Source organism: Macaca thibetana, chromosome 14 (genome assembly GCF_024542745.1).
Source record: "Macaca thibetana thibetana isolate TM-01 chromosome 14, ASM2454274v1, whole genome shotgun sequence".
Lineage (NCBI taxonomy): Eukaryota > Metazoa > Chordata > Mammalia > Primates > Cercopithecidae > Macaca > Macaca thibetana.
The window spans coordinates 93,100,485-93,122,618 of record NC_065591.1 but is presented as its reverse complement, the minus strand read 5'-3'; the positions used below and the strand labels follow the sequence as shown (position 1 = coordinate 93,122,618).

Here is a 22,134-nt window from a genome sequence, read left to right as displayed (position 1 = left end):
TTTTAAAAATCACCAATGTTGCATTGATCATATGAAAATTGTAAACCACTAGGCTTTAGACAAATATTGAAGAAAGGAAAAAAACCACAAAGCAGAAATTCAAAAACTCAGGGAAGAGATCGCCAGAAAACAGTGGTTTATGATAGAACAATAAGTGTAGATGAATCAAGAATTTGAAAAACTCAAGGATTAAAAATAGGAAAAAGACCAAAAAAGTTTTCAGAAATCGACTAAATTTGATGAAAAATACATATTAAAAAGCCTTTGACAATACTCAAACTCATTCCCAATGAAAAATTTAAGACAATAAGAAGCTATAAACACTTAGTAATATATGTGTATGTATATATTATATTAGTACATATGTACGTATATTACTGTGTATATATTTTATACTCTGTGTATGTGTGTGTGTGTGCATGTATATATATAAAACTAATCATCAACACATAAACATAAGCCTACCTAGAAGAGGACCACAGTCTGAATGGGAACATTCAGAGACAATAAGAAGCTATGAATACTTAGTGTGTATATATATATACTTATATGAATATTTATATATGAATACTTAGTATTACTTAGTATATACACTAAGTATTCATAGCTTGTCTCTGTGTGTGTATATACATATATACACACACATATGCACACACACACATATACACATATTACATATAACTTATCATCAGTCTATAACATTGTGTGATATATATATGTGTGCATATATATTAATATATATATATACAAAATTATTTCTGGAATGTAGTAAATAAAAAGAGCTACCTTTTGTATGAGAAATAAAAATAAATAAAAAAGCAAATACATCTGAATGTGTAAACAACAAGAAAGGAGGGATTAACTGGAAAAAAATGAAATTGGGAGTAAAGTGAAAGGGACAGGAGAGGGCATGATAATTCACTGAGGATAATTTTTGTGTAGTTATGACTTTTGGAAGTATGTTAATATTCTACATATTCCATAAAAATAAATCACCGAGGAGTTGAGAAACAAAATATTAAAATAACTAATACTTAAAGCAAACTGAAACAAATACACACAACTGTATTACAGATGAATAACATAATCATCCTGGAGAGAGATTGTTTTTAAAACCTCAATTTTTTAAAACAAAATATTGAACTATAGTGCTTCAGTCTGTGGGTAGGGATGAGGGGAAGAAGAGCAAACTAAATTGGAATTTTGTGTAGGTATTTTTATAGTGATGCATAAAATAATTAGGAGATTATACTATGCATAAGAGAGTAAATACTTTGATGTTGCTGGGAACCAATGGTCTCTTTGCCTATGGAAGAAGTGAGATACAAACAGAATGGGGAAAGGCAAGGAAACCTCTACGGCAATCAATAGAATTTGGAAGTATCAGTAAGAACTTATGATTTCTCTCTTTTCTGGGGGTGTGAAGGGAAGACAGAGTCTCTCACACTGTCACCCAGCTGGAGTGCAATGGTGCGGTCTTGGCTCACTGCAACCTCTGACTCTCAGGCAGTATCTGGGACTACAAGGGTGCACCATCACGCCCAGTAGATCTCATAATTTCTAACGCCTTTGAGAATAATTAGATTCTATAACACATTATACGCACCTATTATACAGATCTCATATGTATAACAGATTACAGATATGCACATGCAGGCTCGCACATTTCTTAACTCTGTTGAAAAGGTCTGCAAGCAAAGAAGATACACTGAAGCTTATCTGCAAAATGATCCTAGAACACATGGTTAAGTCGTAAAGTGTTTTTAAGTCATAAAGTGTTTTTAAAAAATGATCGGGGCATGTTAAAAGGACAGAGGAGCCAGTGTAAAGAGACTCCTACTGGCCAAATCTTGGACAATTTGAGAGCTGAGATGAAGACAGTACTAAAAAAATTTAAATTTGAAAAAATAGGAATCCATGAATCCGTTTTAATAATGCATCTGTAAACAAACAAATGAGGGAAAAGGGAGAGCTTTTCCTTATAGGAGTATGCTGACTGATAAAGGTACAGGAAAACTGGAGTAGGAAAATCAAACATTTTCAACCACAATAGTAAAAACTGGAAGAGGAAAACAGCAACTACATGGTGGATAAATTGAAAAATACGTTGACCAAGTAATCAAAATTGGTATCAGCAATGAGGGGCAAATGGGCTGTGTACCTCTGAATGTAATGTCTTCAGAAGGACACAAAATCACTAATACAGTACTCCAACTGGAGAGCTTAACTTGAATGTAATCATAAAGAAACAACAGACTAACCAAAAATGAGGATGTCTATTTTTTTTTTTTTTTTTTTTTTTTTTTTTTTTTTTTTTTTTGAGACGGAGTCTCACTCTGTCGCCGAGGCTGGAGTGCAGTGGAACGATCTTGGCTCAGCGCAAGCTCCGCCTCTTGGGTTCACGCCATTCTCCTGCCTCAGCCTCCGAGTAGCTGGGACTACAGGTGCCTGCCACCATGCCGGACTAATTTTTTTTTTTTTTTTTTTTTTTTGTATTTTTTTAGTAGAGAAGTCTATTGTTTTAAAAGAACCTGCATATTTTGAAATGTCAAAGTCATGAAAAACTAAGAAAAGCTAAGGAGCTATTGCGGATTAAAGAAGATTAAAAAGACATGACAACTAAATGTAATACATGATCCTGAACTGGAGGGAAAAAATGCTGTAAGGAATTTTATTTGATCAATTGAAAACAATTAGAAAAATGATAGATAAATGTATTGTTTCAGTGTCAAGTTTCCTGAGGGTGATAACCACACCATGTTAATGTAAGAAAATGTCCTTTATCACACTGAAGTAGTTATGGGTAAAGCAGTATGATCTGTGCAACTTACTCTCAAATGGTTCAGAAAAAAATGTATTTCAATCTATATCTGTAGATGAATGAATAGATATTATATAATAGATAGATTAGATTAGATAGAACAAATAGTAAATTGGACAAGATGTTGGAAAATCTGGATGAAGGATATATGGGAGCTTTTGTACCCTTCTTGAAATTTTTGTAGTAAGTTTGACATTATTTCCAAATAAAAACTTTAACAATGAGTACACATGGACATAAAGTTGGAGACAAAGGACTCTGGGGACTCCAAAATGTAGTACAATAGGATTGAAAAATTACCCATTGGGTACCATGTTCAATACGTGGGTGATGGGTACACTAGAAGCCCAATCCTCACCACTATGCAATATATCTATGTAATACATAAGCACATGTACCTCCCTGAATCAAAAAAAAAAGTTTTAAAAAATTAAATGAGAACAAACAAAATAGACACCCTGTGTAGTAGGTTGAATTGTGTCTCCCTAAAAGATATATTCAAGTCCAAACCCTCATACCTGTGAATTTGACCTATTTAGAAATAAGATCTTTGCAAATGTAATTAGTTAAGGATCTTGAGATGAAATCATACTGGATTAGGCTGAGCCCTACATCTAATGACTGGTGTCCATATAAGAGGAGAGGACACAGAGACACACACAGAGAAAAGGACCATGTAAAAATGAAGGTAGAAAAGGGAGATATGCAGATAAAAGCCAAGAAATGCCAAGAATTTCTGAGAATCACTAGAAGCTAGGAAGAAGCAAAAATGGATTCGTCCCTAGAACCTTCAGATAGAGCATGACCTTACCAACATTTTCATTGTGAACTTCTAGTCTCTAGCTCTATTTGAACTTCTAGTCTCTAGAACATATTTCTGTTGTTTCAAGTCACCAAATTTGTGGCAATTTGTTACATAAATTGTGGGAAATTGACACACAAGTAATTATAGGAAATAAACAGCAAAAAGAAGAAAAAAGAAAGAGAAATAAACTTTAAAAATAGAAAATGGATATACAACACAGGCAGAAGAGACCTAACAATTTCATAAATGTAGTCTCCAAAAAAGAAAATAACAATGGAAAAGGATGAATATTTTAAGCTGTCATTTAAAAAGGAAATAATTTTCTAAAATAAAATAATTTAATCTACATATTGAAACAGCACACCAAAATCATATCACAATCTGATTCAGAATAGTCAACAATAATATTTATCTTACAAAGTCTATTAAACTTCAGTGATGAAGAAAGGCTCCTTAAGAAACTTGTAATGGAAAGAAAAACACAATGGTATCAGTCTTCTCCATTCAGGAAACAGAGGAGCAACATCTACAAGATACACGACAAAAGAAAGTCCCCAGGATTTATACACAACCAAGCACTTCTGCAAGTATAAAGACAGAAGACCAAGAACTTTGAACATGTAAGGACTTAGTGAGGATTGTTCACCTTTTGAAAAATACTAAAGAAACCACATTTGGTGATGAAATCTACAGCAGTTAGCATTAGATATTTTAACCAATGAAAATCTAAAATTAAAACTAACATTGGAATAAGAATCACTGGATAGAATATTACAAGCGGAAAGAGAATGGGAAGAAAGGTGAAAAACAGAAAATGTTCTATGATTGACCTGTTCGTGTAAGTAGGAAACTAAGTATATTAAAATAAAGCTGAAAAACAAATTAAAGAGTACAATGGGAAGCACCAGTAAAGGTAACATGATTAAATTGATTTATGGAAGAAAGAGGAGGAGGAAAAAGATATAGACATCTTTAAGTGATACATTATTTGAATTATAAAATTAAGTCATCTTTTTTTTTTTTTTTTTTTTTTTTTTTTTGAGATGGAATCTGGCTCTGTCACCCAGGCTGGAGTATAATGATGTGACCTTGGCTCACTGAAACCTCCACCTCCTGGGTTCAAGTCATTCTCCTGCCTCAGCCTCCCAAGTAGCTGGGACTACAGACATGTGCCACCATGCCTGGCTAAGTTTTATATTTTTAGTAGAAACAGGGTTTCATCATGTTGGCCAGGCTGGTCTTGAACTCCTGACCTCATGTGATCTGCCCACCTCGGCCTCCCAAAGTGCTGGGATTACAGGCGTGAGCCACCGCGCCTGGCCAAGTCTTCTTAATAACTAATTTTCATCACCATTTCCTCATGTACACTAAAGTTAAGGCCGAAAGAAAAAATCTGTGGTTATTTCCATGGTTAACAGGAGTTTTAATTCTTAAAAAAATTTTTTATTATCAAAAACTTATTTCAAAGCCTATACCATGTCAAACTTTTTTTTGTATTTACATTTTTTACCAATAAACAGTTTCTCTCATTCCTTCACAGATAATGATCAAGACTTTGGGAAGAGAGATATATGGTGTAGAATGAAAATTGGCAGTCAATTGAAGATAATCATCTAGGAAAGTAGAGTTGAAGACCACCTTAATGTGGAATAGCAACAAAAATGCAGGAACCAAATTGAGAAGTAGCAACACAGAAAGAGAATGTCAGAGGAAAGAAAGGGAAGTAGGATCTCCTGTGGTAATAAAATATAAGTGGCTATCCAAGCTTGAGATGCTTCCTTCTCTTTTATTCCTGTTCTATACAGGTAGCTATTTAAGATGAGAACTACTACCATGTTTTATGTTTTCTAAATTTAGCTATGCTGCTTATATTGTGCTTTCACAATAACTGGTATTGTAAAAGATAGTGGCTTTTGCTAAGCCAAAATTTTCTAATATTCAATGGATTGACTAGTTTCTATTTTAAGTCAGAATAATGAAAAAATGAAGGCTTTTTGTTAGGAATGCATTTGGCTCACAACTGAAAAAGGCCTACAGCTCCAGAAATGGTCTGGTGATAGTGAGATTTTTTTTTTTTTTTTTTTTTTTTTTTGCACTTAATCATGCATCTTATGTTTTCTTTAACGTATGATTTTCCAGTTGTATGTAAACACTCCTTTTCTTTTTATTGGGAATCTAATGTCCTTCTCAATAGTTGTAGTACTTATATGTAGTATAACTGTAAAAGTAAGAGAAAGTCTTTTTGTGTCTCATGTTATAGTTTTAAACTTAAAATTATCATTATTTTATTTTAAACTCAACTATAAAATTACTATTGATCTTGTTAACCTCATGAGAAAGTACTATTTCTGGTGTTTAAGCTTGTAAAGACACAGTTATTTTACATAGCATTTGTTCCTTTTTTATCAAAATTACCATAACAGTATTATATTCCTTTCCTTCCTCATAGATAAATTATGGAATGAAAGGTTTTTGTCTGCCCTTTTGAATAAACTGTAGGAAGAAGAAAGGAAAGAAAAAACATTGTTGGAAAAGCTAAGTCTTCCCTCTATTAGCGAGTAAAGGTTTTTCTCCTTTTAAAAATTTTAAGTTATTATTTTGGCTAAATGAATGGCTTATGGTAACCTGGAATTCTATTTTATAATATCAAGTGTCTTAAATCTTTGATATTTTACAAACTTTCCAAAATCAAATTATAAAGTATGTGTTTTTCTGACCTAATTAATCTTTTAGACGTTAGGTCACCTAAAGTCCAAAAGTGACATTTGGCTTATTTGGTATAAAAATCATACAGAAAGCATTGTCAAATATGAAATGGTGTTTGGCTTTCTTTGGGCTGAATTTGTATAAATGTGTTATTGATATGTGTTCCAAAATTATGAGAAGCTCCTTTAATGCTCATATGACTTAGTGTATTATTAATAATTACAATTGTTATGTAAAACTGTTGTATGCCACAGAAGTCATCAAAATTCCTAGTCATTTGTGGCTTTAATAGTGGCTGTCCTAAAACTTTTTATCATCCACAGATAGTTGTTGTCTTATTTTAATCCTCTTTAAAAGGTGGTTTATAATCAACTATAGGACTCTAACAGCTGTTCTTGAATGCAGGTTTCTAATAACTTTGGAGATTGTGTGATATTAGAATAGAGAAAAAAACTTTCAGGAACCATGGAGAGCTGAAATGTTCCTATCAAGCAGGACAGGAGTTAACTGCATGGAGTGAAGTAATAGAAGACTGAGTTAATTTGTGTGAAATTTTTGCTTAAAATGTTGTTGATCCTTTGTTTTTCAGAGTCAAGGAAACTTTTTTTTAAGCTATTTACAGCTTTTAACACTTGAGTATATTCCTGTGAACAAAATTTGGACCATACTTGTTTCTCTCTACCTGATTTCTCCATAATTTAGAAACCATTTGTAAGTATTCTTGTCTTATGGCAATATAGTTATTTCCATAAGTACAATAAGAATCCGTTTTCATTTGTAACAGGACACAATTGGAGAAACTGGTTATTTTAACAAAGCTTTGACTTGAATGCTATGCTTTCCTTTAAGAAATAAAACTTGACTTACAGAGCCAATAAAAGCCCCTTGGGAAAACTGGCTTCATACCTTATCTGCACTGTCCCTGTACAAGGTTTCTGACCTAAGGTAAGTAAAGAATGTCACTTTCTGACAGACCCAGGAGCCCCAGGTTATCTTTGGACCTCAAGAGGAGAGGAATTTACCCAATTCATAGGTAGTTGAGGGTAAAAACCCATGGCTGATCTCAGCTTTAAGAAAAGGTCTTATCTGAAATTCATTATGGAAGAGAGCTCCATCATAGCCAATTTTACAAGCCTATGTGAAAATAATTATTCTTGCTGCACTTTATACAACTAAAGTATAATAAAGCAAACGGGACTACCATGATTTGTCTTTAGTAAAAATGGAAGACTGGAGAGAGGAAAAAAAGTATGTTTCAAGAGCTATGGTATACTTTTTGTTATATTCTAGTCTCATCAGTTGTTTTTCTTCCTGCAATTTAAGCTGATCTTGCTTATTACTATGAACCAGCCAGTGATCTCTGACTGCAGCTAGGGAAAAACAAGATGGATGGGTAATGTAAAAATCCGGATCAATATCCTAATTCTGGGGACATATTGGAATCAGCTAGCAACACTTATCAGCTTGGTCCCACCAGTTGCGCAGTTCATGGAAAGCCTTCTTGTTTAGTTTACTTGGGATAATTTCACTTACTTTGCATTAGTGTTGTGAAATATATTGGTGTTGTACTCTTTGTGTAGGAATGCAAGATAAGCTTACTGAATGTTTTCTTAAACACTTATTCATCTTCCAAACATCACCTTTTGTCAGAACTCAGAGTTATGAATGGCCTCACCATACTGATGCTTTCTGTGTTGAGCTCCTCTCTACCCTGAATACAAAAGACCCCAATAGTTAGGCAGGAATATCATCACCTCTATTCAGCAGAAAGAAGTTACAGAAAGTGGATCTTCATCCTTCTGCAACCCTTAGGATTAAGGGTTCTCTTATAAAAGAGAGGGGGGATATGTCAGAGGCATTTGAACCAGAGTGGCTCTATCCTGAATAGGGGCTGGTAAAATAAGGCTGAGATCTATTGGGCTGCAGTTCCAGGCAGTTAGGCATTCTAAGTCATAGAATGAGACAGAAGGTTAGCACAAGATATAGATCACAAAGACCTTGCTGATAAAACAGGTTGCAGTAAAGAAACCAGTCAAAACCCACCAAAACCAAGATGGCGACAAGAGTGACCTGTGGTCATCCTCTCTGCTCATTATTTGCTAATTATAATGCACTGGCATGTTAAAAGACACTCCCACCAGTGCCATGACAGTTTACAGATGCCATGGTAACATTCAGAAGTTACGCTATATGGTCTAAAAAGGGGAAGAACCCTCATTTCCGGAAACTGCTCACCCCCTTTTGAGAAAACTCATGAATAATCCACCCCTTGTTTAGCATATAATCAAGAAATAACCATAAAAACAGGCAACCAGCAGCCCTTGGGGCTGCTCTGCCTATGGAGTAGCCATTCTTTTATTCCTTTACTTTCTTAATAAACTTACTTCAACTTAATATATATATATATATATATATATGTATGTATGTATGTTAAGATAAACAGCTGGTATTTATGACTCCTACTTCAAAAGATTTGATTTCAGAATGTAGTCAAGGAATTACCTTCTAGTTCTTGACCTTCATACTCCTGCTCAATATTATGATACCTTTCCTCTTAATTGCACAAAATATATCATTCCTATTAACCATATAAACTACAGATTATGGCAGATTTTTATCTTTAGTACTTACATTTGCCAATCTTTCCTCATCCTAAAATATTCTATATAAACTTTTAATAGCAATAAGAAAAATCCCTAAAAGCTACATTACATTAAAGAGAAAAAACTAGATGACAAAATTAAAAATTAAAAGTATTTGCAAACTGTAATATAAGCAGGTTTAGTTAAGTGTATATAGCCCCAAGGACACTAAAGTGTAGCAAATGAAGGTATATGTAAACTCTGAACAACTATATGCTAAACTGTAGAACCAAAGAAATGAGAGCTGTAGCCATCAGCAATTAGTACATAAGGTTGAAGAATAATTCAAGGCACCTAAAAGGATATTTGGAGTAGACAGTTATTGTGAAATATCACATAAAATAGAATTGCCAATATGTATGTACATATACATGTATCAAAATAATCAGGATAAATATATGAAAAGATTACATTTATAAAAATAAATGGGTTATTAAATTCATTCCTACATTAGTGTGACTTTCTTTCTCAGTTTAGATTAAGTATCACTTAGGACTCCGAGGGAAATGAGACTTTGGTATAACGTCAGACACTTTGTTGAATTCCCGACAGCCATCTCCCTACCCTTACTCCTTTCTAACTGAACCCCAGTTGTGTTCACATATTGATAGCAAAGGACTCAGAACAGTAGACACAGCTGCAGAAGTTGAACCATGGTTAGTCTAATCAAATTCTTCTTTGAGTAACTCGTTTACTGGTGGACAGATGACTCAGTTCTAGCCAATACATCTTGATAGGATGTCTATGGAGTGGGCTTCTGGGTAAGAATTTTTCCCCCTGATTTGAAAAAATAATGTCAAGAGAAATTCTCCTTATTCCTAATTCTGCATGAGGTTATGTGAGGCTCTGATGCCTACAGCTTTAGTAGCCATCTTTGGATGCTGGGGACAAGGAAGAAAACAAAACCCAAGCTTCTGAGGTTAGCTCACTGAAAAGGCAGGGAGTCTGGGACTGTGAGACCATTACTGAGCCAATGATTCACCAACCCTAGGACTACTTTCCTCCAGACTTCTTGTTATGAGGGATAATAAACATCTATTATATAACTCACTTTTTGTTGAGTATCCTGTTACTTCAGCCAAAATATATACTATCTGACATGGGTATAAAAATCAGATATACTTTGCAGAATATTCAGTACATCTGTGGAAGGGACTGAGTAACCTAGTGGTTGTATGGGGCAGTGAACTTAGAAACCAAGGGAGCACCAGGAAGGCCAGAGAAGTGACCTGTGTATACTCCTTCTCTTGCAGTATCCATCAAGTCCCAAGTTATACCTGAAATTAGCCCCATGTAAATATGGAAGAATTGCCTCAAGCTAGAATAACAGATATCAAATCCTATTTCTCAAACTTGTATAGACAGTAAAAATTTCCAACTAGCCAAGTCATAGGTCTGGATGGCCCAATATGCCCTTCTGAATGTGTTCATATTTTCTCCAAGACAGCAGGCTTCAATTTCCTCATCTGTAAAATGGAGATAATAATACATATGTCATGAAGTTTTATGAGCATTACATATGACAGTGCAGAAAATAGAGTACAGCTTGGAAAATAACATACAAAGCAAGCTGTTTAATGACATAGTATAGGCAGATGTTTGTAAAAATGAATGAATGATTCCTTAGTTCACTATAAAAAGTGAAAAGCAAACATGACAAAACTGAATCATCTTTTCAAGTTTAAGGAAGTTTCAGGACTTTCTTTGTATGCTATGCTCACTGTCATAGTGGATAGCCAACACCAAAGAGCAGCTTGTGCCAAAATACATTTATCTGTGAAGACTATACCTATCATTGTATTCTTTTATTTTATACTATTAATATGAAAATACTAATAGATAATGAGTACAGTGGCTCATACCTGTAATCCCAGCACTTTGAGAAGTCAAGGTGGGCAGATCACCTGAGGTCAGGAGTTCAAGACCAGCCTGGCCAACATGGTGAAATCCCCATCTCTACTAAAAATTAGCTGGGTGTGGTGGCATGTGCCTGTAGTCCCAGCTACTCAGAAGGCTGAGGCATGAGAATCACTTGAACCTAGGAGGCGGAGGTTGCAGTAAGCTGACATCGCACCACTGCACTCCAGCCGGGGCAACAGAGAGAGATTCATCTGAAAGAAAGAAAGAAAATATACTATGTATACAGTGAAAGAAAGAAAGAAAGAAAGAAAATATACTATGTATACAGTGGCATTCATGATACCAAAATCAGATAAAGCATTACAAGAAAAGAAACCAACAGGCCAGTATTCCTAATGAGTAGAAATTTTAAAATTCTAAACAAGCTTTTAACAAATCAAAATGCAGTACATGAAAGTAATACATTATGATGAAGTGGGATTTAGCCAAAGAATACAAGGTTCATTTAACATTCAAAGCTCAAGGACTGTCATTCACTCTATTAACCAATTAAAAAAAGAAAAACTGTATGATTATCTCAACGGATGCATAAATAAAATTTGACAAAAACCTACATCTACCCCTAATAAAATTTTCAGCAAACTCAGAGTAGAAGGGAATTTCTTCAACCTGAGAAGGGGTATCTATGAAAAACCTGCAGCAAACATCATGTTTAACATTAAAAGACTGAATGGTTTCTTCCTAAAATCAACAAACTGGCAAGGATTCCCAACCTCATCACTCCAGCTAAAGATCAATTGTGTCTAAGAATGCACAATACAGAAATTCAGTATAATTATAAAATGGTCTCCAAAATTCCTGTCCCACTGTGGTACAGTATTTGTATAATTGCCTCTCCTTGAATGTGGACTTGACCACCAATATGACTGATGGCACTCCTGGGGATAATGTTACATTTATGGCAAAAGGAAATGTGAAGATGTAATTCAGATCCCAAATCAGGGCAGGTGAGGTGGCTCATGCCTGCATATCCCAGCACTTTGGGAAGTTGAGTGGGGAGGATCACTTGAACCCAGGAGTTTGGGAGCTGCCAGGGCAACACAGCAAGACTGACCCTATCTCCAAAAAAAAAAAAAGAAATAAAAATTTGCCAAGCATGGTGATACATGCCTATAGTCCTAGCTACTTGGGAGACTGAAGCAAGAAGATTGCTTGAGCCCAGGAGTTTGAGGTTGCAATGAGCCAAGATCATGCCACGACACTCCATCCTGGACAACAGAATGAGACTCTGCAAAAAAAAAAAAAAAATCCCAAATCAGTTTTGAATAATATGGGTATGGACATCATCTGGGAGGGTCTGACTTAATCAGGCAGAAACCCTTAAAAAGCTTGAGTAAAACTGTTTCCTGCTGACCTCAAAATGATGAAAGTCACATGAGTTCTACAACTGCCAGTCACCTGAATAAGCCTAGATGCGCACCCTAAGCCACAGATGGCAACGCAGTGTTGGCTTATCCATTGCAGCCATGTGAGCCCTAAGCAATGGATCCATCCAACCGATGCCCAGACTCCTGACCCATGGAAACTGTAAGATAATAACTGAGTGCTTTTTCAAGCTAGTAAGTTGTGGTACTTGCTGACTCAGCAATGGAAAACTAATATATACACCATTCAAAATACCAGCAAAACTATGAAATAATTGGAGAGAAATCTGACAAAAGATATGAAAGACCTGTACACCAAAAGCTTGAAAACACTGCTGAGAGGAGGAGGGATATATTACCTGTATGAGTTGGAAGACTTAATTTTAGTGAGAAGCCAATTCTCTCCAAATTGATCTATAATTTCAACTCAATTCCAATCAAAATTTCAGAAGGGTTTTTTTTTTTTTTTTTTTGGTCAGATATTAACAAACTGCTTCTAACATTTACATGAAAATGCAAATGATCTAGACAAAATAATTTTGAAAAAGAAGAATAAAGTTGGAGCACTAGTACATTAAGTATCCGTGGGGGGAAGGAGGGTTCCACCCAGGAGGGAAGATGGTCTAGCCTTTAACTCTATGTCTTACTGGGAAGGGAGCCAGGTGGGGCTGAGGGCTCTTCCATTTTGGCATTTCCATTTCTGGGGAGGGGGTTCAAAGTCACCAACACCCTGAGAGCTGGAGTTCAGAAACAGAAGTAGGGGGCCACTGTTACCACTCTGCTTAGAAACTTTATGGGTTGCCTCTCATGCTATCTGTAGCTTCAGAGCACACCCTGGATCCCGTCTCTTCCCTCAACCAGCTGTGGGCTACCCCTCCTCACCCCCAGGGCTGGAAGGTTAGAGGCAGAACACTATCATTTACACAGACGGATTTAAAAAAGAACAGCTTAAAAAATTACAGCTAATCAAGATAATGTATTGACATAAAAACTGTCCAATAATACAATTAAATGGAATGGAGGGTACAGAAACAGATCTCCACATAGCTGAATAACTAATTCTCAACAAAGGTACAAAGGAAATTAGTGAAGGCGTATTCTTTTCAGCAAATGGCGCTGAAACAACTGGATTATCCAGATGCAAGAAAAGTGAATTTTGATCTAGACCTTATACCATATTAAAAAGTAACTTTAAAATGTACCACAGATATAAATGTAAAACCTAAAACTATAAAGCCAAAAGAAAACATGACCTTGGGTTTGGCAAGGAATATTCAGTTATGACACCAAAAGTATAATCCATAAAAATGTAAATAAAGAGGCTTTGTCAATATTAAAAACATCTGCTCTTCAAAAGATCCCATTAAGAGAACTTAAAGACAAGCCACAGGCTAGAAGAAACCACTTTCAAATCCCATATACGACAATGTACTTCTATCAGAATTCATAAAGAACTCTGAAAATTCAACAACAACAAAACAACTCAATTTTTTTTTTAAAAAAAAGCAAACAAAAGATTTGAACAGACACACAGATACACAGAAGAGGAATATATAAATATCACAAATAAGCACGTGAAAACATGATCAACATCATGAGTCATTAATGAAATGCACATTAAAACCATAATGAGATACCACTACCTACCTGTTAGAGCTGCTAAAGTTAAAAATGCTGACTATACCAATTGTTGTCCAGCTTATGGAAGAATTAGAACTCTAATATACTGGGTGGAAATGTAAAATGATACAATCACTTTGGAAAATTGTTTGACAGTTAAATGTACATGTATTGTCTTGGTCCATTTGGGCTGCTGTAACAAAATACCATAAACTAGGTAGCTTATAAACAGCAGAAACTTATTTCTCATAGTTCAGGAGGCTGGGAAGTCCACAATAAAGGTGACAGATTTGATGTCTGGTGAAGACCTGCTTTGCAGTCCCTAGATGGCAACTTCTTACGGTGTACTCACATGGTAGAAGGGGCAAGGCAGCACTCCATGACCTAATCACTCCCCAACAGCCCTGCTTACTAAGACTAACACATTGATGATTAGGTTTCGACACACAGATTTAGGGAAAACACAGACACTCAGACCACAGCACCTACTAATTTATCCAGCCATTTTACTGCTAGGTGTTTACCAAGAAAAAATGAAAACACGTGTCCATGCAAACACTTGTACAATATTTTCATAGTAGCTCTATTTATAATATCAAAAAATTGGAAACAACTCAGATATTTATCCACAGTCAAATACATAAACAAACTATAGTATATAAATAAAAATAATAAAAAGAATTAACTATTGATACATACTATAATTTAGCTGAATCTCAAAATAATTATGCTGAGTGAGAGAAACCAAATGAAAAAAGCATATACTGTATTATATACAATTCTAAGAAATAAAAACTAATTTATTTGGCATCCAGATCTTCCTTTCTATACCAGCTTCTGATAAGAAGTCTCAAACTTCCTTGGGTAAATGGCTGATTCTACAACTGGGGCTGTGAGCCTGTAGCATCTTGTAATAACACAGAGTAAGAAGGTCCACACATACACACAATACGGAGAGTGGGTCAAGGAGCACAGGAGTCAACTGAAAAAGCTCCCAATGCCAAACCTGGAAAAATGTGAGCAACAAAGTATTCATGAATCCATACAGATATAAAGAAAAGACTGAATAAAGAAGTAAATGGGGGAGAAGAAGCAAATCTTCCACACAGAATTCCAAATAAATTATGAAGATACTCCACTCTAAAGGAGGGCTAGCATAACACCCTACTCCCCTACACTTCCTTAAGTGACTCATAATGATTTCCTCCAAAGAGTAAAGAGGATGCAAAGAGGGAAAAAAGAGTAACTATGCAATGGAGAAACCTGACAAACACTACTTCAGCCAGGTGATGGAGAACAACATTAACAGTCATAAGTCATGTTGACAATATGTACCCTTCATATGATGTAATAAATACAGCACATTACCTCTTTGATTTCCACCCCCTACCAAAACCCATAACCCTAGTCTACTCATGAAGATACATCAAATTCCAATAGAGGGGCATCTTGCAATATACCTCACCAGTATTCCCAAGGACTGTCAAGGTCATCAAATACAAGGAAAATCTGAGAAACTCTCACAGCCAAGAGGAGCCCAAGACATCATAACAATTAAATGTGGTGTCCTGGATGGAATCCTGGAAAGGAAAAAGGACATTAACTGCAAATGAAGAAATTCTAAATAAACTGTGAATATTAGTTAATAACAATGTATCAGTATTAGTTCATTAATTGTAACAAATGTACCCTATTAATTTAAAATGCTAACAGAGAAAATTGTACAAATGATATATGAGCATTCTCTATATTATCTGCTCAATTTTTCTGTAAATCCAAAATTGTTCCCCAAAGTAAAATCTATTAATAAAACATTTAAAGGAAACAGACCTAAAAGGCATATGCATATGTATAATTTAATGCTTAATAAATTGACATAAATATTTTTTAAAACCTAATATATGGTGACAGAAAGCAGATTAGTGGCTTGCCAGAAAGCGGTGATTAGTACTAGGAGAAGGGGATGGGATAGAATAGTATGAAGGGATTTAAAAAGTGGCATGAGGAACCTTTTGGAGGCAAAGGGTATGTTTATCATTTTAATTTCACAGGTATAACAACAAATTATATAATTTAAATATATGCAGTTTATTATATGACAACTATATCTCGATAATGTGGTTTTTCTCCAAACTATAGAAAAAAAACTTCCACATTTAAATCCTCTTCTCCAAAAACAGTCTTCAGGAATATTTGAAGTTAGCCCCATCACACCTGAATTTAATCAGTGAATTTTGTTTCATTCAACGATTCATACATTTGGGAAGTTCCTGTGCCAAAAATGCTAATCACTCAGCATCAAAATTTATGGAATAATGGTGATTTAGGACATGTTGGACATCTTTATTATTGTCTTCCCACGTTAAGATTTTCAATCTTTTGGAAACAACCTCCCGAGACATTCTGACAAGGGAATTATTATAACCAACCAAAATCAAGCCAAATACAGTTTGTCAGATTTAAAATGAAGCCAAGTGCCAATTTTACAGCAGCGACCAGGGAAACCAAATTACATGGCATCTGACATTTAAAATCACACTCTTAAGAAGTCATTTGATGTCTTGGGTTTGGGTTACAGTACTTAACTTTGTAATACCAGGTAACCTTGTGCCTCAGTTTCCCCAGCTATGATATTGGGATAACAGTACCTATTTTGTGAGACTGCTAAAGGATTACAGTTAACACAGGTAAAGGGATTAGAAGACTACCTGGCAATGCTGTCCTGATTTTACAAATTCTATACATTGTGTGGCATTAGCCATCAGGAAAATATAAATAAATCAGTGAGATACCATTTCCTACACTTGGAGGGCTATAACAAAAAAGACAGATAAGAAGTGATGTCAAAGATGTGAAGAAACTAGGACCCTTATACACTGCTGGTGGAAATGTAAGATGTACAATCATTTGAACCATAGTCTGGCAGTTCCTCTAAAGACTAAACCTAGAGTTACCATATGACCCAGGAATTGCACACCTACGTATATACCTTGGAGAAAGGAAAATACATGCTGCATAAAAACTTGCACATGAATATTCATTAGCAGGATTTTTCATGGTAGCCAAAAGGTGTAAACAACCCAAATGTCCAACAATTGATGGAGATGGATAAATAAAATGTGGTTTATCCATACAATGAAATATTATTTGTCAATAAAAAGAGTGAAGAAGTACTGATTCATGTGGAACATGGATGAACTTTCATCCAAAATAGCCAAATCACAAGTACAAAAAGCATATTAGTGGCAGCTGGGAGATTTAGGCAGAAATGTGGAGTAACTGCTAGTGCATATTGAGATTTTAGAGTTATACTAATGTTACAAAATTAATAGTGGGTGATGGTTGCACAACTCTGAGTACATGAAAAATCAATGATTGATACTTTGAGTGAGTCATATGATATTGGAATTACACCTCAATAAAGCACGGTAACTGTTTTAAGATAGGCTGGAAAGAGAAAGCCTGAAAACAACAATAATGATATTAATAAATTAGTTTACTTCTCTAGTCTCATATACTTCTGTGCCCACACTTGCTCCTGCTTTATTCAAAATGGTCCCCTTGCAGATGCCCTGTGAACATACTATACCTGCTTCCTGGAATTCTCTTTACCTTTCCTCTGTCTGCCTAACTCCCACATATCTAAAATTAATCAGAGTAAACCACTTGCTAGAACAATCAACTCCAAATCCTAGTGATCTAACATGATAAAGGTTTGTTTCTCACTCATGTAGCCCCTCCCCAGATGATCGAGGGGTCCAGGCTTCTCACCTCTAGTGGCTCCCCACCTCCTAGAGTCTTCTGTATTTTCTATACACGGTTGAGATAAACTATGAGTCATTAGCATAGCTAGACCTTGAGGCCCTATAAGAAAATTTGCAAATCATTCACTCTGTTTTGAACAAGGTATATTTAAGATGATGTTAAAATACCCAATGGTCTTGGGTCAAATATAGTTTATGCCTGTTTATCTAAAATATATATTGCAATACTCTTCCCTTTCTCTGCTGACTTCATGAATTTAGAGGGGATTCATTTTTATGAGTTCAAAGATAATTACTTTTCAGACTAAGAATATTTAGGGAAAAAAGTACCGTTCAACATCTCTACTGAGGATCGTATCATGTAGCACAGGGTATAAGCTGGAGCTAAAGGAAACTTTCCTTAAAGTGCTATTTACTAAAAATTGGAACACATTCTTTAGGACAAATCAAAGTATGGCACACAACATCCAAACTTCCATCATAGGTACACAGGTGTGACCATCTCCCACTCCCAAATTTCTTTGTCACGCTGAGGATTACTCAAGAGGAGCAAGACATGTTGGTTGCAGCAGGAGAAACTTGAAAGCATTCACTTTTATGGAATGCATAAGGGAGAAAATCTCTTAAAGTATTTAGAATCATCTTTGATACATTTATTATGTTAAAAGATAATGTAGTCAAATGTCTTCCTGTGTTAAATCTTTACAAAACTGAAATCTTAAAATGGTGACAAAAATTCTACTTCTGATAGAATCTATTCGTTTTTCCAATTAGATAGGGCATAATTCTTAATTTGCAAAACAAAATGGAATATGCTTATGAGGTTCCATCCCAAAGAACCTGCTATTGAGAGTAGCATTCAGAATAACGGGTGGAAATGCCAATTCCAGAGTTTCAGATCCTACCCCTAATTGGGGTAGGGAGGGGCTTTGGGCGGGGCCTCCCTAGAGGAGGAGGCGTTGTTAGAAAGCTGTCTGGCCAGTCCACAGCTGTCACTAATCGGGGTAAGCCTTGTTGTATTTGCGCGTGTGGGTGGCATTCTCAATGCGAACTAGCTTCACTTGTCATTTGAGTGAAATCTACAACCCGAGGCGGCTAGTGCTCCGCACTGCTGGGAACTGAGATCTTCGGGGATGACTGTCGCCCGAGGTAGGGAGCCAGCAGAGGCACGACCCTTCCTGGGAATGGGCTGTACTGAGAGGTCCGACTAGCCCCAGGGTTTTAGTGAGAGGGGCAGTGGAACTCAGCGAGGGATTGAGAGCTTCACAGCATGCACGAGTTTGATGCCAGAGAAAAAGTCGGGAGATAAAGGAGTCGCGTGTCCCTGAATTGCCGTCGCAGCCGCAGTCACTCAAGTGCCGGACTTGTGAGTACTCTGCGTCTCCAGTCCTCGGATAGAAGTCAGAGAACTCTCTTGCAGAACTCTCCGAGTTAGGAGACCAGATCCCTACAATAACTACTTTTTCTTGCGCTCCCCACTTGCCGCTCTCTGGGACAAACGACAGCCACCGTTCCCCTGACAACAGGATGGAGGCCAAGGGCAGGAGCTGACCAGCGCCGCCCTCCCGCGCCCCCCCCCCCGACCCAGGAGGTGGAGATCCCTCCGGTCCAGCCACATTCAACACCCACTTTCTCCTCCCTCTGCCCCTATATTCCCGAAACCCCCTCCTCCTTCCCTTTTCCCTCCTCCCTGGAGACGGGGGAGGAGAAAAGGAGAGTCCAGGTCGTCATGACTGAGCTGAAGGCAAAGAGTCCCCGGGCTCCCCACGTGGCGGGCGGCCCGCCCTCCCCCGAGGTCGGATCTCCACTGCTGTGTCGCCCAGCCGCAGGCCCGTTCCAAGGGAGCCAGACCTCGGACACCTTGCCTGAAGTTTCGGCCTTACCTATCTCCCTGGACGGGCTACTCTTCCCTCGGCCCTGCCAGGGACAGGACCCCCTAGACGAAAAGACGCAGGACCAACAGTCGCTGTCGGACGTGGAGGGCGCATATTCCAGAGCTGAAGCTACAAGGGGTACTGGAGGCAGCAGTTCTAGACCCCCAGAAAAGGACAGCGGACTGCTGGACAGTGTCTTGGACACTCTGTTGGCGCCCTCAGGTCCCGGGCAGAGCCAACCCAGCCCTCCCGCTGCGAGGTCACCAGCTCTTGGTGCCTGTTTGGCCCCGAACTTCCTGAAGATCCACCGGCTGCCCCTGCCATCCCTGCCACCCAGAGGGTGTTGTCTCCGCTCATGAGCCGGTCCGGGGGCAAGGCTGGAGACAGCCCGAGACGGCAGCTGCCCATAAGGTGCTGCCCCGGGGCCTGTCACCATCCCGGCAGCTGCTGCTCCCGGCCTCTGGGAGCCCTCATTGGTCCGGGGCCCCAGTGAAGCCGTCTCCGCTGCCCACTGCGGTGGAGGTTGAGGAGGAGGATGGCTCCGAGTCCGAGGACTCTGCGGGTCCGCTTCTGAAGGGCAAACCTCGGGCTCTGGGTGGCGCGGCGGCTGGAGGAGGAGCCGCGGCTGTCCCGCCGGGGGCGGCCGCAGGAGGCGTCGCTCTGGTTCCCAAGGAAGATTCCCGCTTCTCAGCGCCCAGGGTCGCCCTGGTGGAGCAGGACGCGCCCATGGCGCCCGGGCGCTCCACGCTGGCCACCACGACGATGGATTTCACCCACGTGCCCATCCTGCCTCTCAATCACGCCTTATTGGCAGCCCGCACTCGGCAGCTGCTGGAAGAGGAGAGCTACGACGGTGGCGCCGGGGCCGCTAGCGCCTTTGCCCCGCCGCGGAGTTCACCCTCTGCCTCATCCACTCCGGTCGCTGTCGGCGACTTCCCCGACTGCGCGTACCCGCCCGACGCCGATCCCAAGGACGACGCGTACCCTCTCTATGGCGACTTCCAGCCGCCCGCTCTAAAGATCAAGGAGGAGGAGGAAGGCGCGGAGGTCTCCGCGCGCTCCTCGCGTTCCTACCTGGTGGCCGGTGCCAACCCCGCCGCCTTTCCGGATTTCCCGCTGGGGCCACCGCCCCCGCTGCCGCCGCGAGCGCCCCCATCCAGACCCGGGGAAGCGGCAGTGACGGCCGCACCAGCCGGTGCCTCAGTGTCATCCGCGTCCTCCTCGGGGTCGACCCTGGAGTGCATCCTGTACAAAGCGGAGGGCGCGCCGCCCCAGCAGGGCCCGTTTGCGCCGCCGCCCTGCAAGGCGCCGGGCGCGGGCGGCTGCCTGCTCCCGCGGGATGGCCTGCCCTCCACCTCCGCCTCTGCCGCCACCGCCGGGGCGGCCCCCGCGCTCTACCCTGCACTCGGCCTCAACGGGCTCCCGCAGCTCGGCTACCAGGCCGCCGTGCTCAAGGAGGGCCTGCAGCAGGTCTACCCGCCCTATCTCAACTACCTGAGGTGAGGGCCGGGGCGGGGCGCGCCCAGCGCGTCCGGGAGTAGCGGTTCCGCTGGCGGCAGCCGCCAACCCTCAGCCCCAGCCCCGGCGCACCGCTGCGCTCCCCCGGGCGGCCGGAGGGGGTGGGCAGCGGGACACAGCACAGGGGCAGTTGCCTCCCTTCTTCTTCCCTCCTCTCCTCACTCTTGGGGACACGAAGGTGGGCGCAGAATATACTATTTTGGGGTCGTGCCTGCCTGAAAGCTATTTTTTTGTTTTTTGTTTTTTTAAACTTTCCGAATCTTCCAGATTCCGAAGCAGAACCAACCCTGATTTAAAACGTGCAGCGTCACACTAGGTCCGCTGTAGCCCAGCCGGGCAGAAAGTGCGCGGCGAGTTGGGGGCTTTATGAAATGCTTCTTGCTTAGAAGAAGGACGTTTACCAGGAGTGCCTGTCTTGGAGAGGAGTTAAGGCACCGTTGCCCCGGGAGGGGTGGGACTTGAGAGGTGGCCGGCCAGAACCGAAAGCTGCACCATCTTAGGGATTTGAACACTTTAATGGCTTTTCTTAAGAATCTCAAGATTAAAGTTAAGTTCACGTGGGAGATGTTTAAACTGTGGATTTAAACACCTATCACTGCATTGCACCGTTTTCTAATTATTGCTTGCGAATTCACTACAACTTTTTTTTTTCATGCAGGTTTAAAAAACACTAATTTGCATACTGAAGTAATGGAATGTAAAAAAAAGAATGCTCTGTTTGGAATCTTATGTTGTGAATAGGCAAAACAGTGTCAGTGTATTGGACAATACTTTAAAATGACAAACATATACTTGTTTAAGTAAGCAATGATTACAGGGTTGTGTTTTAGAAACTCAAAACCAAAACATTGCAAAGTACCATCGAACTTTTAAAGCCAAATCATATTTGTTTTGACCCAGCATGCACACAGGAAGGACATAACATTTCATTTGTCAAAGACTACATCATTTCTATATAAAGAGTTTTGTGGAAAGATTTCTTTTTAACTGACTTTAGCTTTCCAGAACATAATATTATACAGTAATAATTGTTCTTTTATATTGGTGCTACTGATGAATGGCTGATATTGAATCCAGTTACAGGTAGTCTATTACCAAGT

The 22,134-nt window shown here is 39.0% G+C and overlaps 1 protein-coding gene across 1 annotated transcript in view; it reads left to right on the top strand.

Moving 5' to 3' along the window:
* The first annotated feature begins 19,272 nt into the window (after window positions 1-19,272).
* Window positions 19,273-22,134, top strand: part of PGR (progesterone receptor) — a 99,182-nt gene continuing 96,320 nt past the window's right edge. Inside the window, 3 exon segments of the mRNA XM_050755519.1 lie at window positions 19,273-19,765; window positions 19,768-19,905; window positions 19,908-21,015. Coding sequence (XP_050611476.1) covers window positions 19,372-19,765; window positions 19,768-19,905; window positions 19,908-21,015 — 1,640 coding nt within the window. The 5' untranslated portion in view covers window positions 19,273-19,371.